This window comes from Oreochromis niloticus, linkage group LG14, assembly GCF_001858045.2.
Source record: "Oreochromis niloticus isolate F11D_XX linkage group LG14, O_niloticus_UMD_NMBU, whole genome shotgun sequence".
NCBI classification, from domain to species: domain Eukaryota; kingdom Metazoa; phylum Chordata; class Actinopteri; order Cichliformes; family Cichlidae; genus Oreochromis; species Oreochromis niloticus.
Window position 1 is genome coordinate 8,794,848 of NC_031979.2, and position 16,616 is coordinate 8,811,463.

The 16,616-nt window shown below is 38.9% G+C and overlaps 1 protein-coding gene and 1 long non-coding RNA gene across 2 annotated transcripts; both read right to left on the reverse strand.

The window, feature by feature from the left end:
• Positions 1 to 674: 674 nt before the first annotated feature.
• On the reverse strand, positions 675 to 10,007 carry LOC100695576 (TRPM8 channel-associated factor homolog). Its single transcript, XM_019367533.2, has 13 exons — positions 9,923 to 10,007; positions 8,420 to 8,478; positions 7,653 to 8,328; positions 7,002 to 7,218; positions 6,547 to 6,838; positions 5,918 to 6,219; positions 5,640 to 5,814; positions 5,214 to 5,308; positions 4,386 to 4,599; positions 3,691 to 3,927; positions 3,025 to 3,242; positions 2,788 to 2,901; positions 675 to 1,865 (listed from the first exon to the last, which is right to left on the reverse strand). The coding sequence occupies exons 3-13, from the start codon at positions 8,300 to 8,302 to the stop codon at positions 1,623 to 1,625; spliced, it is 2,757 nt and encodes a 918-aa protein (XP_019223078.1). The 5' UTR covers positions 8,303 to 8,328; positions 8,420 to 8,478; positions 9,923 to 10,007; the 3' UTR covers positions 675 to 1,622.
• A 3,024-nt stretch (positions 10,008 to 13,031) lies between these two features.
• Positions 13,032 to 13,553, reverse strand: LOC102077369 (uncharacterized). Its single transcript, XR_001224776.1, has 3 exons — positions 13,512 to 13,553; positions 13,151 to 13,219; positions 13,032 to 13,068 (listed from the first exon to the last, which is right to left on the reverse strand). It is a non-coding gene; the product is annotated as an uncharacterized LOC102077369 (long non-coding RNA).
• Positions 13,554 to 16,616: the final 3,063 nt, after the last annotated feature.

A 16,616-nucleotide genomic window follows, 5' to 3' on the forward strand; every position in this document is an offset into this window, starting at 1 on the left:
TGTGTGTGTGTGTGTGTGTGTATATAGCTCAGGAGGTAGCTCCAGTCTGCATGCCGAAGTAGACACTAACCCCAAGTTGCTCTCCGATGCATTCATCAGACTGTGTGAATGTTAGATGCAAAGCACTTAATCACAGGAAAATGTTTTTGTGTGAATGAGGTATGTTGTATAAAGTGCTTTGATTGCTCCAGCAGAGTATAAAAGTATATATATATGAATATACATGAATATATGAATTATAATAGTCCACAATGTTTTAAGTGTGTAAATAAAATTTCTAACAACTTAGAATTGCACAACTTTCTCCCAAGGTGTTTTTGGAGTACTGATAATGACTAAGGCAGAGATATTAGACTACACGAGTTGTGAGTTGCTACCAAAGGAATGGCACTCATGTAATTGTTATTGCTAACTGTCTATGCACACATAGTGCAGATTGTAACTGATCGTAGACCAGTGAAAGTTGAGCCAGTGCCAGCTTGTCTTGCACACTGCTCTACTACTAGTTTACTGTGAAAGTCTCCAGTAACTGTTAATGGAACCTGTCCATAAAGTGGAGACAGCTACAGTTTCTTATGAACATGAGATAAGCTGCGCTTTCAGCGACTGCAGCCACCAATGTAAAATAATGTAAAGGATGGATGCAAATAGCTTTATGACAGCACTGATGAAAGGACAGAACGCTTTAGTTTGATACATTGTAATTTATGTTTATTTCTAGATTTGATGAGGCAAACACTGCATTTGTCTTAACTTTTTTAAAGTGCTGGTACAAGCAGCTTTATTGGATTATACAAAAAATGAAAATCAATTAACAGAGAAACACATCCACTGTTCTTACCAAGAATTCAGTTAAGAAACAAAGGGATGTTGCGGCACAGTTTGGGAAAAACATCAAAGGTCACAAAATAAAGCTTGAAAATAACAGACAGTGGCTGCAGTGACACGTTTCATTGTTTTTAACACTCAGCTTCACTTCAGCTCTTTGATTGTTATAACTTTGCTCTCCTTTGCAGCCACAATAACATGAGCATAACAAAACCTAATTACAGCAGCAAACAAGATTACTTGCATTACTATACTTGTGTCATTTATTGTATGAACCAATTCTCAGCCAAGATGCAAAAAGTAAGTATTCTATCCAATGCTGCAGGTACAGTCATGTAACACAGACATGAAACAAAGAAAATCCCATAAAGTTCAGTGAAAGTATTACATGGTTATTTCAGGATGATTAACACGGATCGCCCCGTGCCCGGGGCTGCATGGCGTCAATGCCTTTGCGCGGTTAGCTCGTTAATGCGTTAGCGCACGCGGCGATTCACGTTAACTTGCTGACGGAGATTTGCCGCATTAATGTGGTTGTGGCGTTAATGTCATTTTAATGAGATTAACACTGACAGCACTAATTAAACTTTAAGAAATCTTCTAGTTAATTTGATTGGTCAACAATTTGGAGTAAATGATTCCGGCATGTAGTGTTAAAGAAGCCACTACATTCACTTTTCAAATGGGATACAATGCAACATTGAAATAAATGTCATGAAAAGATTAATTTAATGAACTAAAGTTTCACTGCGGAGAACTAAAATGATCTTTGTTATTCTGCAGTTCAGTTCAGTTCATTTGTACTGGGTCATGGGGTGATCATTCCAGGGAGGCAGCTGGGACAATTTTTCCTCAGTGGCTGTTTCGATGGGCCAGCCCCAGGCCTTGAAGAAGCCGGTTAGGTTCATCCCCACAGTCTGGGAGAAAGTCTCAGCATACAGGTTCATCTTTGGGTCATTGTCCTCAGGAAAGTCTCTCATGTGGTGGTACGCAGCAAAAACCTTCTTGACGGCATCCCAGCCAAACTTTTCCTGGAGCTACAGAGAAGGTAGATATGACAACAAGCCAAACTATTTGCTGTCTTTTATGTTAGGAGCAATAATCTCTTGACCAAAGCATCACAACCTGTTACCATTTAATGTTAGCTTCACCATAAGTCTGCAAGTCTATATGGACTTTCAGTCTTATTCATACAGAGGTGGGTCGAGTATCCAAAAATGTCTGATTTATTTTATTAAATAAATGCTATCAGACAAACAAAAATAAATAAATATACAAATTTTAGTATTTTCAAACAGAATATATGTAAAAACATCAACAAATTAAGGCACAACAATTCTAATTTCCAGATTTCAGCTTTTCACAACATAAAGCCTTTTTAACCAATTTCTACAGTAAATAATATAAATATATAAACAGTGCAAACCACTTCCAGTGAAAAGATATGCTGTAAACCTTATATTCATTTTCGCTCCAAATGGCACAGCAGCCTCAGAGAAAACATTAGAACGAGGCAACTTTAACAAATGTACATACAAGGCAGCTCACTTTAACATAAATTGTATGGGTGTGCGTCTGTTTCTGCATATTTAGCAAAAATGCACCATTTCTTCACTCAGTGAAGTGATGGTTAAGCTTCAGCAGCAGTTTGATCAAGGTTCTTTCTGTGAAGCTGTAACTGTTAAACTAATTATTTAAATTGCCAAATATAGCGGAGTAAAAGTACCGTTTCTTCTTCACAAATGTACTCAAGTAAAAGTAAAAAGTATCAAGTAAAGAAAAAAGTAAGTAAAAGTAAAAAGTATCATCCAAAAACGATACTTTAAAAGCAAAGTTTTTTCAAAAACTTACTCAAGTAAATGTAAGGGCGTAAATGTAACTAGTTACTACCCGCCTCTGTATTCATATCATGTGTTTTCTTTACTGTGGATCAAGCAGAATTTCTCTATAATTTCTCACCTGCAGATATGTTTCCAGGGCAACCCACACACTCCAGTCACTGAGTTTCCTTCCTCCCTTGATGTACTCCTCTACTCGAGTCGTTCGTTTAGCTGAAGTCAAATCACCATGAGCCTGCATCAAACAACATGGAATGAGATAGTTGCTAAATCATGTGATCACAGCAAACTCAGTCATGAGTTTTCTGATGATGATTGATGTAAAAAAAGAGTTTAAAATACACTTGATTTACTCTACCTGTGCTCTGTTGATGCCCAGCACCTCTTCATTCACAAACACTGACCACAGGTTGCATGTACACTCTGTGGTGTGTGGTCGGAACTCCCAGCAGCTTCTCTGTTGGTTTTGTCCCAGTACATGGATGGGGCCCCACAGTTGTTTACCTTTTTTAACATCAACTAGTTCAGCAGCTGAGGCATGGTGTGCCATGATGGGATAACCTGCATGCATCCAGCCTTAACAGAAAAAAAGTACATAGCACACATGACGTTTCAGTTTCCTGCCTCTTTCACCTAACAGAATTGACACATGTCAGTTCCCAAATCCCGCCCTTTGCCAGATCATCTTGATCTTGTTGTAGGCGAGTGTTCCAGTAGTCTCCACTTTAGTTGATATTCCTCATCCTTTCTTTGTATATATATTTTGTTTTCTAGAAATTCTTGCATCCCCTCATCAACAGAGTTTGAACAGGAGGTGCACAGGTGGTTCCTGTGCTGATAGTCTGTAATTATGATAGTTAAGATTTCCCTTTTCTTTGACATCACACAGAGTCAAAAACAAATATAAAAATGTATCACACTGCGCATGATTCATGAGCTTGAACATGATATTTTAGTTAAATTGTTGGTCATCCACAGTGAGTTGAAACAGGTTTCATGTCCTTGGGAGTCAAAGTGCACTTACCAGCAGAAATCTGCACATCTGTCACAAAGCGCTCCTTGCGGGGAAATTTGTGTGGTTTGGCAGCCAGATCTGCAATGGCCCTCATGATTTCATCCCAGAGAGCGGCCACCTCTTCAGGGTGCTCCAGATCCCGAACAGCATCTGATGGTACGGTGAGGACGATGTTTTCAAACTCCAACTCTGCCCAGGGTGAAGGAGCTGTACGCAGCAACGACCACTCAGCTGCAGTTGTTACACCTGAAAAGAACAAAGAGGAGCAGATCTATTAAAATGCTTTGAATTACTGCATTTTAAAAAATATAAAACATTTTCTATAGTATCTGTGTTTTGTATTTCTGTATTCTGTAATCTGTAATCTGCGTCACATATGCATTTGATTAAACCCTTCAAACAGCCTTTAAAGTTTTAAAACAGGCTTTTGTGTAAAAACCTGAAGGCTTTGAATAATAAGAATTAAGCAAACCTTGTACACTGTTTTAGACGAGAGGGTTAAGCTGTTAACTAGAATTTTGTTTCCTTTTCTTTACTTAACTTTCAACATGTTGAACTGAAGTTGTTTCATCTGCATCGTCCATTGAAAACACTTGGGATCAGAATGAAGGTGATCCAAGTGAATAAGATTAAGACTTATCAGATATCTTCCATTAACTCCATGGACATAAAGTACACAGCACTGTTATAAACCACAGACTCACCAGACTTATAGTATGGAGCAGTTACAGCTTTCTGCACTATGATCTCCAACACCTTCACTTGTGTGTTGGGTGGAGCCACCAGGTAGATGAGCCCCCCCCACAGGTTGGACACATGCATCATGTCTGATGTAACAGGAAACTGCTCATAAACACGTGGAGGTCTCTTCAGCTCATCCTTTCTATGTAGGTCATCAGTTTGACAGCCTATCTGAATCTGTAGATGAAATGGAAAATCTATTGGATATCAGGGTTTTGACAAAACCCTCATTTCAGTTCATTTTTTTATATAGCGTCAAATTACAACACCAGCCGCCTTTGCAAACAGCCCCATTCCTGAATACAGAGACACCTGTGTTCAGGAATGATTTACAAAGCAGTTTATAGATGTCATGATCAAATTTTCTTTCTTGTGGTGTGCTGTTATTTTCCTGTGTCAGTATCGTCCAATCAAGTAAGAGATTTCAAGGATGGTTTGAACTGTTACTCCAAACTACAGAGATGACAGAAAAAATGAGGTGGGGCCTGTCCTTTAGATTGAATGAACCTTTGCTGCAAATAGGCAGAACCTAAGGGGCTGTTACGGCACGCCACGCAGCACAACACAACATAACTCAACACAACTCCAAAAAGCTTAGAAACAGAGCTTCACCTGTGGGTGATGTCATGGTAGTTACATCAATCTTTTTAATGCTTGCAACTACAAATGGACCTTGTTACATTTACAAGGGGTAAAAAGGATTCATGCAAACCTCACTTGAAGTTTTCATGAACATGTAGTGTCATCAGAAGGAGAAAGAACTTCAAATTATACAATTTTCTGTGCTTCACCTTCCACTCCTTGTTGATAATCTCAGTTGGCATCACCATGTAGGTACTCATACCAGGAGAGAGGTAGAGACCAGTGCTGATCCACTCTTCCCCATCTAACACACACACAAATTAAAAAAAAAAAAAAAAGTGTCACTGGGCGTCTATCTCTGAGAGAGAGATTTGTGGAGGAGAATCAGTTTCTGTGTCATGTGTGATCGGAAGTTCGGGATTTCACTAGTGGACACTACCTGTTCCTACAGACTTAGTAGATAGAAACTGTGGATTTTCTCTTGCTTGAAGATTTTCTAAGTAGTTATCACATCACTTGGACTGTAAATAAACTCACTGAATCTGACCCACTGAGTTCTGCGTTTGAGTGTGGCTTGCACACTGGTTATGACATATTCACAGTTGACATATTTGTCCACAAACATGAAATCTGACCTGCTGTGTTAACATCGATCTTGAGCCTGTGGTTATAGACGTCTGGCATCAGTAAATTATCCTTGATGAGGTAGGGCAGGAGGGCCTCAGGATTTGGGCAAAACTCGTATACAGGTGATCCCACACTGAGGAGTAGATGGTCTTTTGGTGTCTTTGCAGGGCAGCTGTCACTCACCTTGAAGAAGAAGACATTAGTGTAACATCTTAGTGGTTAACAGCTGCCATATAATGATCAGTGGCACAGCCTGTGTTGTTCAAATGTTTTTTTCTCTACTCACCTGTGGCAGGCCTGACCTCTTTAACATGTCAGTGAGTGCAGCCAACACTTGAGTGTAATAGAAGCAGCCATGTGCCTTTGTGTGCAAGTAAGCATCACAGTCACTTCCCAGCTTTTTCAGACATCCCTCCTCATGCTTGCTAAGTTCTACACCTGTAGTCACATGGGCAACGAAGCGGTGTAGAAGGTGGCGGAAGTGGTAAGTATCTTTAATCGGCCAGCTGGGTACAAGAGCTTTGTATGTTCCTGCACTGATTGTTGCTCCCAAAAGGCTCAATCCCATTTGGTTCAGGATCTTGTTCCCTGAAAGTAAGTAAAGCAAGTGTCACTTAATTTACTGAGTTGTATTGCTGGAAATGTCGTGACTTTGGTTTTACACTCATCAGGAGGTTGGATATTTGATCCCAACTCCTTCAATCGAAGTGTCTTTGGACAAGATAATACACCATTGTGAATCTGTTAGCACAATAAATACAACAGGTTTTAGGATTTAGTATGGTTGATTAGACAAGAAGAGCTCTATATCAATGCAGTGCATTGATGGTTTTATGTTTTTTTAGGTGGAAAATAAGAACACTACCAGTATTTCTGCTCTGCATATTGTGAAACCCTTGTGGTGCATTTTCATACCTGAGAAATATGTAAATGGATTTTGCCCAGCATGTGTCTGCGCCCACCACCAGGCATGTCCTCCAATCAGCAGGCCTCCTCCCTCTGCCACAAAGTTTTGGATTTCCTCCAAATGCTCAGTGATATACGCTTTACACACAAACACACTGAGGTCTTTCCTGAAGTTTGTCTTCTCACACTTCAGCCCTGACTGGCTGAGAACTTTGAGTGCAGGATCCACCATGACACCAACAACCCCTCTGCGCCCTTCATCCAACCAGTGAATGGCATTCCTCCAAAATGGAGCCATGCTCTAAAATGAAAGGAAAGCAGCAGCAAAGGAAGTCATGTATTTGGTGATGTACAAAAGTCCAATCAGCACAAATTTCACTTTAAATCATCCTGAGGTCTAATACCTAACCCTCTAAAGATTTTGACTTCGAAATTTTATGACTAACATTTAATGTTGACTCTACCTCGACTGCAAGATATCCTTCATGTGTAACCACAATGACCCGTCCTCGCCCATAGTAGGCTCCTGCCAGGAATGATCGTCCATCTTCTGTAGTGCCGATGGGAAAGGCTACTGGGCTGTGGACTAGAACCTCAGAACACAGACACTCAGAGGGGAGGTTGAATTCCGAAAGCCCCTGGAGTAAGAACTCCAAGTCATCCTTAAAATCTCTCCCAGTCCTGTATTTGAAAAGTGGAATAGGAAAGTGGCATGCGCAGAATTAAAGTGATTTAAGAATAACTGTACACATTTCTTCATATAAAAAAAATGAATGTGAAAACTATATAAACTCTGTAAAGATAAACTGACTGACTTTTTTGAAAAGATTGAGTCACACACACACACACACACTTTGTGGGCCAGTGTAAGCTTGAATGGGATCCTCCCCTCATCTAAGGGGGATGAGGATCCCAATATAAAATCTAGCTAAGTCAGCCTTATTTTAATAAATTAGCTAATAAAAAAAATGGTATCAATCACAAATCTGACTTTTGGAAGACTCTTTCAATTAGACAAAACTGTTTTCAAAACGTCACACAGAATTAAAAGCTATTATATAGAAAGTGGACCTTTTGTAAACATGCAGTAAAACCAAACTATATTAAACACTCACGCTAAGGACATCCAGGAGGACGGGATCTGAGGGCAGACAGGCAGGTTCTCCACTTCACCATAACGCTCAGTGAAGTAGATCCCTGCCACTCCTGCCACTTTATTCCCATCAAACTGATGCAGTGTGTTCTCTTTGGGGTGATCTGCAGCCCAATGCCACGCCTGCCCAGCTATCAGCACCCCTCCTCCAGCTTTCAGAAACGCCACCAGCTCCGTTGGGTCTGAGCCCACGCTGTAGGCATCGGTCACATAAACACCAACTCCCAGGTTGTCACTGAAAGCTCTCACGACTTCTACTTGGAAGCTGGATTTTTTGAGGCTATCAGCAACTGCACTGACATTTCTGTGCACACCTACACAGAGGTTATCAGATCCATCACCTCTCAGCCAGGTCACAGCATTTTCTACCAGAGCAGGAAAGGCTGTCAAGTAGCCTTCATGACCCAGGACCACAATCCTTCCACTGCCGTACAGAGAGGCAGCCATCAGGACCTGACCTCGGCTGTTCATTGCTAAAGGAAAGGCATGGTCTCCAATCAGCACCAGGTCACAGGGAACACAGGGTCCCTGTAGGTCCAGCTCCTTCAGGCCTCTCATCAGGGAGGCGTAGGCCTCTTCATGTTGGTTTTTGAATGATTGGTTAGATGACATAGTGTAGAAGATTTATACTCTGTAGACTGATGAAGAAGATGAAGGTTAGGATGCAGAAAGAGGAAGTTGTTAACACATCAGGTTTAATCTCATTACAACCAAACAACATTTTTTTACCTGAAAGTTTTCTTTCTGTGGTATTAGGCTGTAGCCCAACAGTTTTTAAGAGAAACACTCTATGAGACAAGACAGGAGAAAGAATAAAAATGAAAGCAGAGAATGGAGCTGCTTATATAAGGTGATGTGATAAGGAGGAAAAAGGAAGGGGAGGAACCACTGATGAGAGACAGCTCCTTTTATCACAACTGGGGCAAAAAGTGGCCATAAATGAATGTTTAATCAGAATGTGACATGTCCTCTCTAAATTTGCAGAGATCATTGTTTTTTAAAATGTATTTCCACTGAAAAAATGAAGAAATGAAGTCTGTCACAGCTACTTCAGGGTAGGAAAGAAAATCTTCCAAGAAGCAGGTGAATTTGGCAGTATGATCCTAGTAACTGACCAGGAGTTCAGTTTCTGGACCAAGCTGCAAATGTGCAATGAAAACAGTAAAAGTACCTCATTTTTCAAATCCATATAGATATCTTAATGTCCTTAATTATATTCCAACATTCCAACTGACTTTTAGACGAGGGAGTAAAGAGTGTGGCCAGAAACTTTATTACACTCAACCACCAAAATCTTGATAGAGGCAGTGAGACACCCAGTAAGGTTGGCCGATATGTAAATTTTTTCAACCGACATTCGTCATTCCAATAAATGACGACAGGCGATATCGTGCAGGTGACTTTTTGATGGGTGTATGTAATTATGTAATTCTTTTTTTGTTTTTTCCAGCATTAATATAGCTACTTTTTGGATCATTCATTCATTAATTTGAGATCCACCGAATCACACAAAAGACTTACCATTATATCGAAGATTTTCTTTTTCTTTTTTTTCTTTTTTTTTGTTAATGTTCGCTGGAAGAGACATTTTTGTTTTTAACTTACTTTTTCTTTAATTTTGTATTTGGTTACAGTGGCAAAAAGCCAGTTTCTCTCCAGAATATAACAAACAACGAAAGTTAAGACAGAGTCCTACTGGCTTGGAGCATTTTCACAGAAACAAGTACCCCTTCAGGCTCAGGTGTTCTGTCACTGCTGCCTCACTGCTATTTACCTCACTGTTGTTATTTACATAAGATTTATGAATAGCCTTGAAAATGCCCCTCTTTGGAAAAAAGTTAGTTCCCACACTATTCCCTTGTAATCACCACAGTTACAAAATTAAGAACAGAGTAATTTATTGTTGTGTGCGAGTCTGTGTGAATGTAATAAAGATCTCTCCTCACAGAGAGAAACTGATGTTTCTTCCTCCATATTCTGAGGTGCATTCTCCTGAAGGAGTTCATAGGTCAACCTTAACACATAAGAGACGTCTGTCTATTCAGTAAGGCAAAAGGAACCTGCTTAAGTTTTATAACACTGGAGTCAAAGTTTATACAAAAGCAAGTCTTTGACTATTTGAAAATCAAAAGTTAAGATGTATTCTGTAAAAATAAAAAGCTGTTCTCCACTGATCTCATTACAACTGGACACAACTTAAAAACACAAAAGTTTAGGGGGTTTTTTTGTTACCTGAAAGATGCCTTTCTGTTGTATTAGACTGTAGAGATGAAAGACCAGGAGCTCTACGTGACTGGACAGGAGAAAGAACGCAATTCAGACCAGGGAAAGGTGCTGCTTATATCAGGAGATAGGAGAAGAAGAGGACAAACATACAAGGCGAGTGACCACTGAAAGGAGGCATTTCTTTTTATGGCCACAGAGTCAAATGTTTATAAAGATTATAAATGTTATGTAAATATGAGAATGGGAATGAGAATTTTGATGTGTTATATCCTCCTGAGAACCAGCCTATTCATTTGTGTCCTCTGTAATGGACATTTGTTTTTGGTCAATATCTTTTGACTTATTTGAGCTATCCTGCTAAGTCCTGATGTACTAAGTCGAGGACATCCTGGGCTTTCCATTGATATCTCATGTGTTTAGGTGACCTCTTACATTACATCATTAATTACAATCCATCACCGATGTGTTATTTTTCTTTTCCATTTGAGTTTAAACTTCTTTCTGTAAGGTCAGCATCCAATTTTAGACGAGGGAGTAAAGAGTGTGGCCAGAAACTTGATTACACTCATCCACCAAAATCTTGATAGAGGCAGTGAGACAGACAGTGAGGTTGGCTGATGTGTAAATTTTTTCCAACAAGATTCGTCAGTCAGTTCAGTTTTCCATGGAAGACTGTACTTTATGCTGTTTAAAGCCCACATGCCTCCATAATGAAACATACAACCAAAGCAAGTTAAGACAGAGTCCTACTGGCTTGGAGCTATTTCACAGAAACAAAAAGTATTTCCTTTTTAGGCTCAGGTGTTCTCACTGTTCTCACTGCTACCTCACAGCACAGACTGGTGGGTTGTTATTTACTGAAGATTTATGACTAGCCTTGAAAATGCCCCTTTAAACTAGTTCCCTGTAAGCATCATAGTTACAACATCAACATCAGACTCGCACACAGCAGTTCTTGTCTGTGTGTGTGTCTGTGTATAAAATGTAAATCTGCTCAGTCCAACAACTTAAGGTCAAATCTTTCTGTGCAAAATAAAAAGGAATACATGAAAATCATAATTTTAATAAATTCCGATCAGGTCAAGAGGTCACACAAAAGCGGTTATCAGGTTTTTAAGTCAACTCAGGGTTTCCAAATCTACCTATGATGTAGTTAGAACAGGTATTGGTGTTGCTGCATATGACAAAACACTGAAATACTGTGTGAATGTGTGATCGAGAGACCTTTGACCTTATCCTGCCAATACTCCTTGTAGCTGAGGATACTCCTTGTTCTTTATCAGTAAACAAACAAAAAAAGGATGTCTATCTTTTCATTAGATCAGACACAACCTGCTTAAGTCTAATTAGACTGAAGTCAAAGTTAATACAAAAGCAATTCTTTGACGTATTAAAAGTCTAAAGCTTACATGTATCAAGTTTACAGTCTTTAGAAAAATGACCTGTGAACAGCCTAGAGACACCAAATAAATGAGACCCAGTTAGTCTGTTTTACACTACACATCATCCCTGTGTTTTGTGACCTTAGTGCATGTAGCAAAAGCTTAATGGGCATTTTTCCTCTTGTCTCCAACGTAAATGGAAAACACACAAAAGCACATACAGAAGGACAGAAACACAGAGGTACAGTTATTTGGTCAAACTACTTTTTCAGCAAACACACCTAAAGATGCACAGACACTTTACACTCTGCTGTGTATGTGTGTATGTGCTCAGTCCAATGTTTAACAACTGAAGGTCAAATCTTTCTGTGCAAAATAAAAAGAAGTATAAGTAAAAGCAATTGTGCAAAACCTGACATGGAAATCATCAAATCAGCAAATATTTGTCAGGCTAAGAGGTCAAATGAAGGAGGTTATCAGGCCAATAACTCAACCCACGGTTTCCAGTTGTAGCTATGAGTGTTCACATGGGTGTTGATGGATGTGTTTGATGAATCATTAACATCAATGAGTCAGCTCAGAGTATAGTGACATATTTTGAGAAGACAGTCAAACTATGATATCTTCTGTTACTTCATCTTATAGTGATATCTTCATCTTAAGAATGAACAGGTGTCCGTTTGTCTGTCTGCAGCAAGAAGCTGAGAAAACCTGGGCAGAAACAAGATTTTGAAAAGACTAGAATGATTCTTTAAAACGCTGTCACTGGCATTCAAAACGTATGTATTTTTCCCCTAACTTCTTCTTTATTTTTTTGCATCACTTTCAACTTTTCAACAGAAAATACCTGCTGACCTCTCAGCTTGCCCAGCTTAAGTCATTGTTAAAGGTAGAGGGACACGCCTGTATGATGAACACAACTACAGTTTTTATGAGATTGACCATAAGCTCTTTCTGAGATAAGAAGAGAGAGAGATTGCTTTACTTTGGTGACATTTAGTTTTTTTATTTTTTGCAAGAACTTCTAGAAGAGGATGGAGGCTGTAGTAGGAGCAAGAGGAGTTTATCCGAGTGGGCAGACAGTCTTACGGTGAATGCAAAGTGTGAAGGTGGAGCTGAAGGGTGGTGCGTCAGCAATTTGTGTCCTGCAGGTGATTTTGTCACTACTGAATTCATTTAAAAGTTTTATTTAGAGATTATTTAAAGCTTATTTACACAGACTCAGTAACTGTTCTCATTTCTTTCACTGTTTCTCTGAGCTGTTCAGCTCAGCACTCGGGTTCTTCCGTAGTATCCACATTAAATTCAGGAGGACACTCTTCAACTCCGTAAGTCACGTCCACGTGAAGGCGGCCGTCTTCATCAGTAGACATAATCATTGTGGGACGGTTCAGTCTCTCCCATAGCTTCTTCTTTATGAGGGGTCCCAGCTCCAAACTGTATGGACGGAGCTGTCCGTTCTCGTCTCTGTGAGGAACAGAAGAAACAGAAAGTTTTAAGCCATTTCTTTTGTCGGGCACGGTTGGGGTTGGGGGTGGGGGGCAAAAGAGGTTTGATCCACACTGACCTCAGCATATCATCGACCACTTCATGGTACACCTGCTGGTACTCTTCTACTGAGCGGTTGTGGATCTTTAGAGGGCTGTCTGGCCGAGGTGCAACAGTAGAAGGTTGGAGGTTGGGGGCTGTATTTGAGACTGGAGGCAGCTCAGCATCAGGGATGGTGGCTGATGGTCTTGTGAGCATGTCGTCTGCATCCGAGGTGGAGGCCTGAGGGGTGGAAGACATATATCTATCATCTATTTGTTATTAATTTAGCACCACAGCAGAAAGTCTAGAAGAGACAGACAACCTTGGTTTTTCTCCTTTTCTGGGGAAGAATGTCTGCACTTGGAGAGCGCTGGCGTTTCACTTGAGTGTGCTGTAAGTGGAAAAAGGCAGTAAGACACAAGAAAATCCTTAAAAACATCCTACAAGAGACAAATCTCCATCAGAAACATTGACCACTCTCACAGGAGATGACCCTCAAAAATTGCCCAGATCTTAAGATGTAAGAAGAGATTTAAAACATGAGTAGCAACAGAGCACAGCCGTAAATAAAGATTTGATGGAAAGTAAACAAGTGTTGTAAATGAATCCAACAAGCAGAGCAGTATTATTTCTAATATATTCACATATTTTATCGTTTAACATATGAGAATCAGATGTGTAACCTGCTCATCCTTGAAGCACTGACACGGCCTACAAGGTTGCCGAGGTCTTGTGAGAGCTCATTTGTTTTACCCATCACGAGATGTTTCTTGTGTGACACATTGGTAATGAGACACCTTTTCAGAGGCATCAGTTGGGACTGAAGCAACTGATATTAATTTGCACTAAGTGTCAGAACTGCTTTAAAAATACTGATAGATATTCTTCTTTCCATGCCCTTTTGCACTTCCCTTTCTTCATGCGTTTTTCCCCTGTGTCATTTCTCATTTTTACACATAATTTATGGACATGTTTGTCTTGATTTCTTAGTATTTTTGGATTTGATGAGTTATTAATGATTTCTGGTTAGAGCTTCATGTCAGTAACACCTTTAGAAATACATTAACTTAGAAAATTGGTGACATGTTTAATACTTATTTTAGCCACTGTGTGTATGTGAGCGAAAAAGACTCTTCACTACCACCTGGTGGTTGCAGGAAATTCTGAGCAATGATTTTGTGGAGAAGTAAAATAGAATCAAAGGCTTTACACTGCTGCGGCTCCATTTCAGACGCATTAGTTACATTTGTAAGTGTGAAAATATGACGATATACTATAAAAAAGTTCAAATGGTTTCTTTCGGTGAATTATTTGGAAAACGGATAAAACATTTGAGGTACTGCAGACATCAAATAAGGATATACTGGAATGAATAAGTTTCATGATTTGGATAATGCAAAAAATGATATTCAGGGATTTATTTACATTTTGTATTTTGCATCTTTTTCCTGATTTTAACTCTCTTTTACAAAATTGTTTTGGCTTTATGATTGAATTAAGATTTTTTTTTTGCTTCTGCTTGTCTGTAAATGCACTTCAAAGACACTGTTTTTAAATCATGATTATAACTTTGTCTTGTGTCACACAGTTTTATACCTTCGCGAATAAAATTTTTCAGATTCCTGTGAGATCAGTAAAGGTGAGTAGTTTTACTGGAGCATGTGCAAACATAAACTGAATAATAGTGTATAAAACAAAACAGAGTTTGTGCCACCTTTATTCTTCAGCGGAGCCTGAACTACCTTAGAAGCTTTCTTGCAATTTCTTTCTTTATTTAAAATTCAGGAATAGTTCTCCGCCTGGCTTGACTAACCAACAAGCAAATAGCATTCCTGGGAAAATGGTCGGGTACTAGGATTTATTTCTACAAGCATTCTGGAAAACTATTGCTTAAAGCCACTTTGAAAAATTGGAGAAAAGTCCGTCTTCTTTAAAGCCAATTTTTCAATTAGTCATTTTTTTAACCAATAAATTGGCACTTTTGAAGTTCCTCCATGGATTTAGCGGTTAACACATATTCTCAGCGAGAAAGTGGTTGCTTGTTTAATTCCAGACAGACATAAATTCTGCATTCGGGTTTCATCAGGAAGGACATTTGCAGAATAAGCCCTTAAGGAAAGGGAGTAGCTGGAATAAGATTTTAGTTAGCACTCTTTTGTTTTTGGATTGTGTGTTTCTTTGAGTTTCTGTCTTAGTTTTTGCTATTTTCCATAGATTTTATTAATGACAGGTAGTATTTTGTTACTTCCCTGACTTTAGTCTAACTTTAAAAAAAAAAAAATGTGATAGTCTTCAGAAGTTTCAACACTTTCTTGTCTTGACTTTGATTTGTAATCTTTGTCACTTTTCAGTCATTTTGATCATTTTAATGAATTATGGGATAGTATTACTACCTTTCATTTAATTGATTGTAGAATATTCTAGTGGTTCAATATTCCAGCTTCTGTCTTCCATACGGAAGGCAGTATAGTATGAAATTCCCTGTTTATCCAGCCTCATAAATCCTACCCTTGATATTTTGTTGCTTTTTTTTATTTTAAAACCTGAGCTTTTAAAACCTACTGAGAATATTTTGGCCAGTTATTGAATTTAACCAAAATTCTGATACCAAGTAAAATTTAAAAGAATAAGAATAATCAAGATATATTTTCCAACCATAAAATGGAAGAAATCGTGCTACTCTTTGAACTAGATAAATACAAGTTTTTATTTATTTATAGACTGTGACTCAGAGGGGATTGTGCAGGGACTGTCTACAAAGTGCACGGTTGAAAAGAGAAAGAAAGATATCTTAATCTAACTAATGCAATAGGTGTTTTTTAAAATAACTTCCTGCGCTTCTGTAGGTTATATCACAAACTTTAGTTCAGGTGTTTTGTAAAAAGACCTGAGATTGCATCCTTAGCCGTGTCATATTCACTTTCTGTATTCATTCTCTTAGTTTGCCTTTGTATGACATTAATGTGTAAATGTATCAGTACCAATAAACTAAAATCTATCATTTGTCTTTATATACAGTTAAGCCCATAATTATTCATACCCCTGCCGAATTTTGACTTAAAGTTACTTTTGTTCAATGAGCAAGTTCTTTTTTGAGCAGAAATGACACAGGTGTCTCCCCAAAGATAATAAGACGATGTACAAGAGGCATCATTGTGGAAAAAAATATTTCTCAGGTTTTATTTATATTTTAGTAAAAAGTATCATGTCCAGAATTATTCATACCCTTCTCAATAATCAATAGAAAAAAGCCTTTATTGGCTATTACAGCAATCAAACGCTTCCTATAATTGCAGACCAGCTTTTTGCATGTCTACACAGGCATTTTTGCCCATTCATCTTTAGCAATGAGCTCCAAATCTTTCAGGTTGGAGGGTCTTCTTGCCATCACCCTGATCTTTAGCTCCCTCCACAGATTCTCAATTGGATTCAAGTCAGGACTCTGGCTAGGCCACTGCAAAACGTTAATGTTGTTGTCTGCTAACCATTTCTTCACCACGTTTGCTGTATGTTTTGGGTCATTGTCGTGCTAAAATGTCCACTGGTTCCCAAGGCCAAGTTTTTCTGCAGACTGCCTGATGTTGTTGTTGAGAATTTTCATGTATTGCTCTTTTTTCATGGTGCTGTTTACTGTGATTAGGTTCCATGGTCCATTGGCTAAAAAACACACCCAAAGCATTAGGTTCCCACCACCATGTTTGACAGTGGGGATGGTGTTCTTTGGGTTGAAGGCTTCTCCAGTTTTATGCCAAATGAAGGCAACATCATTATGACCAAATAATTCAATT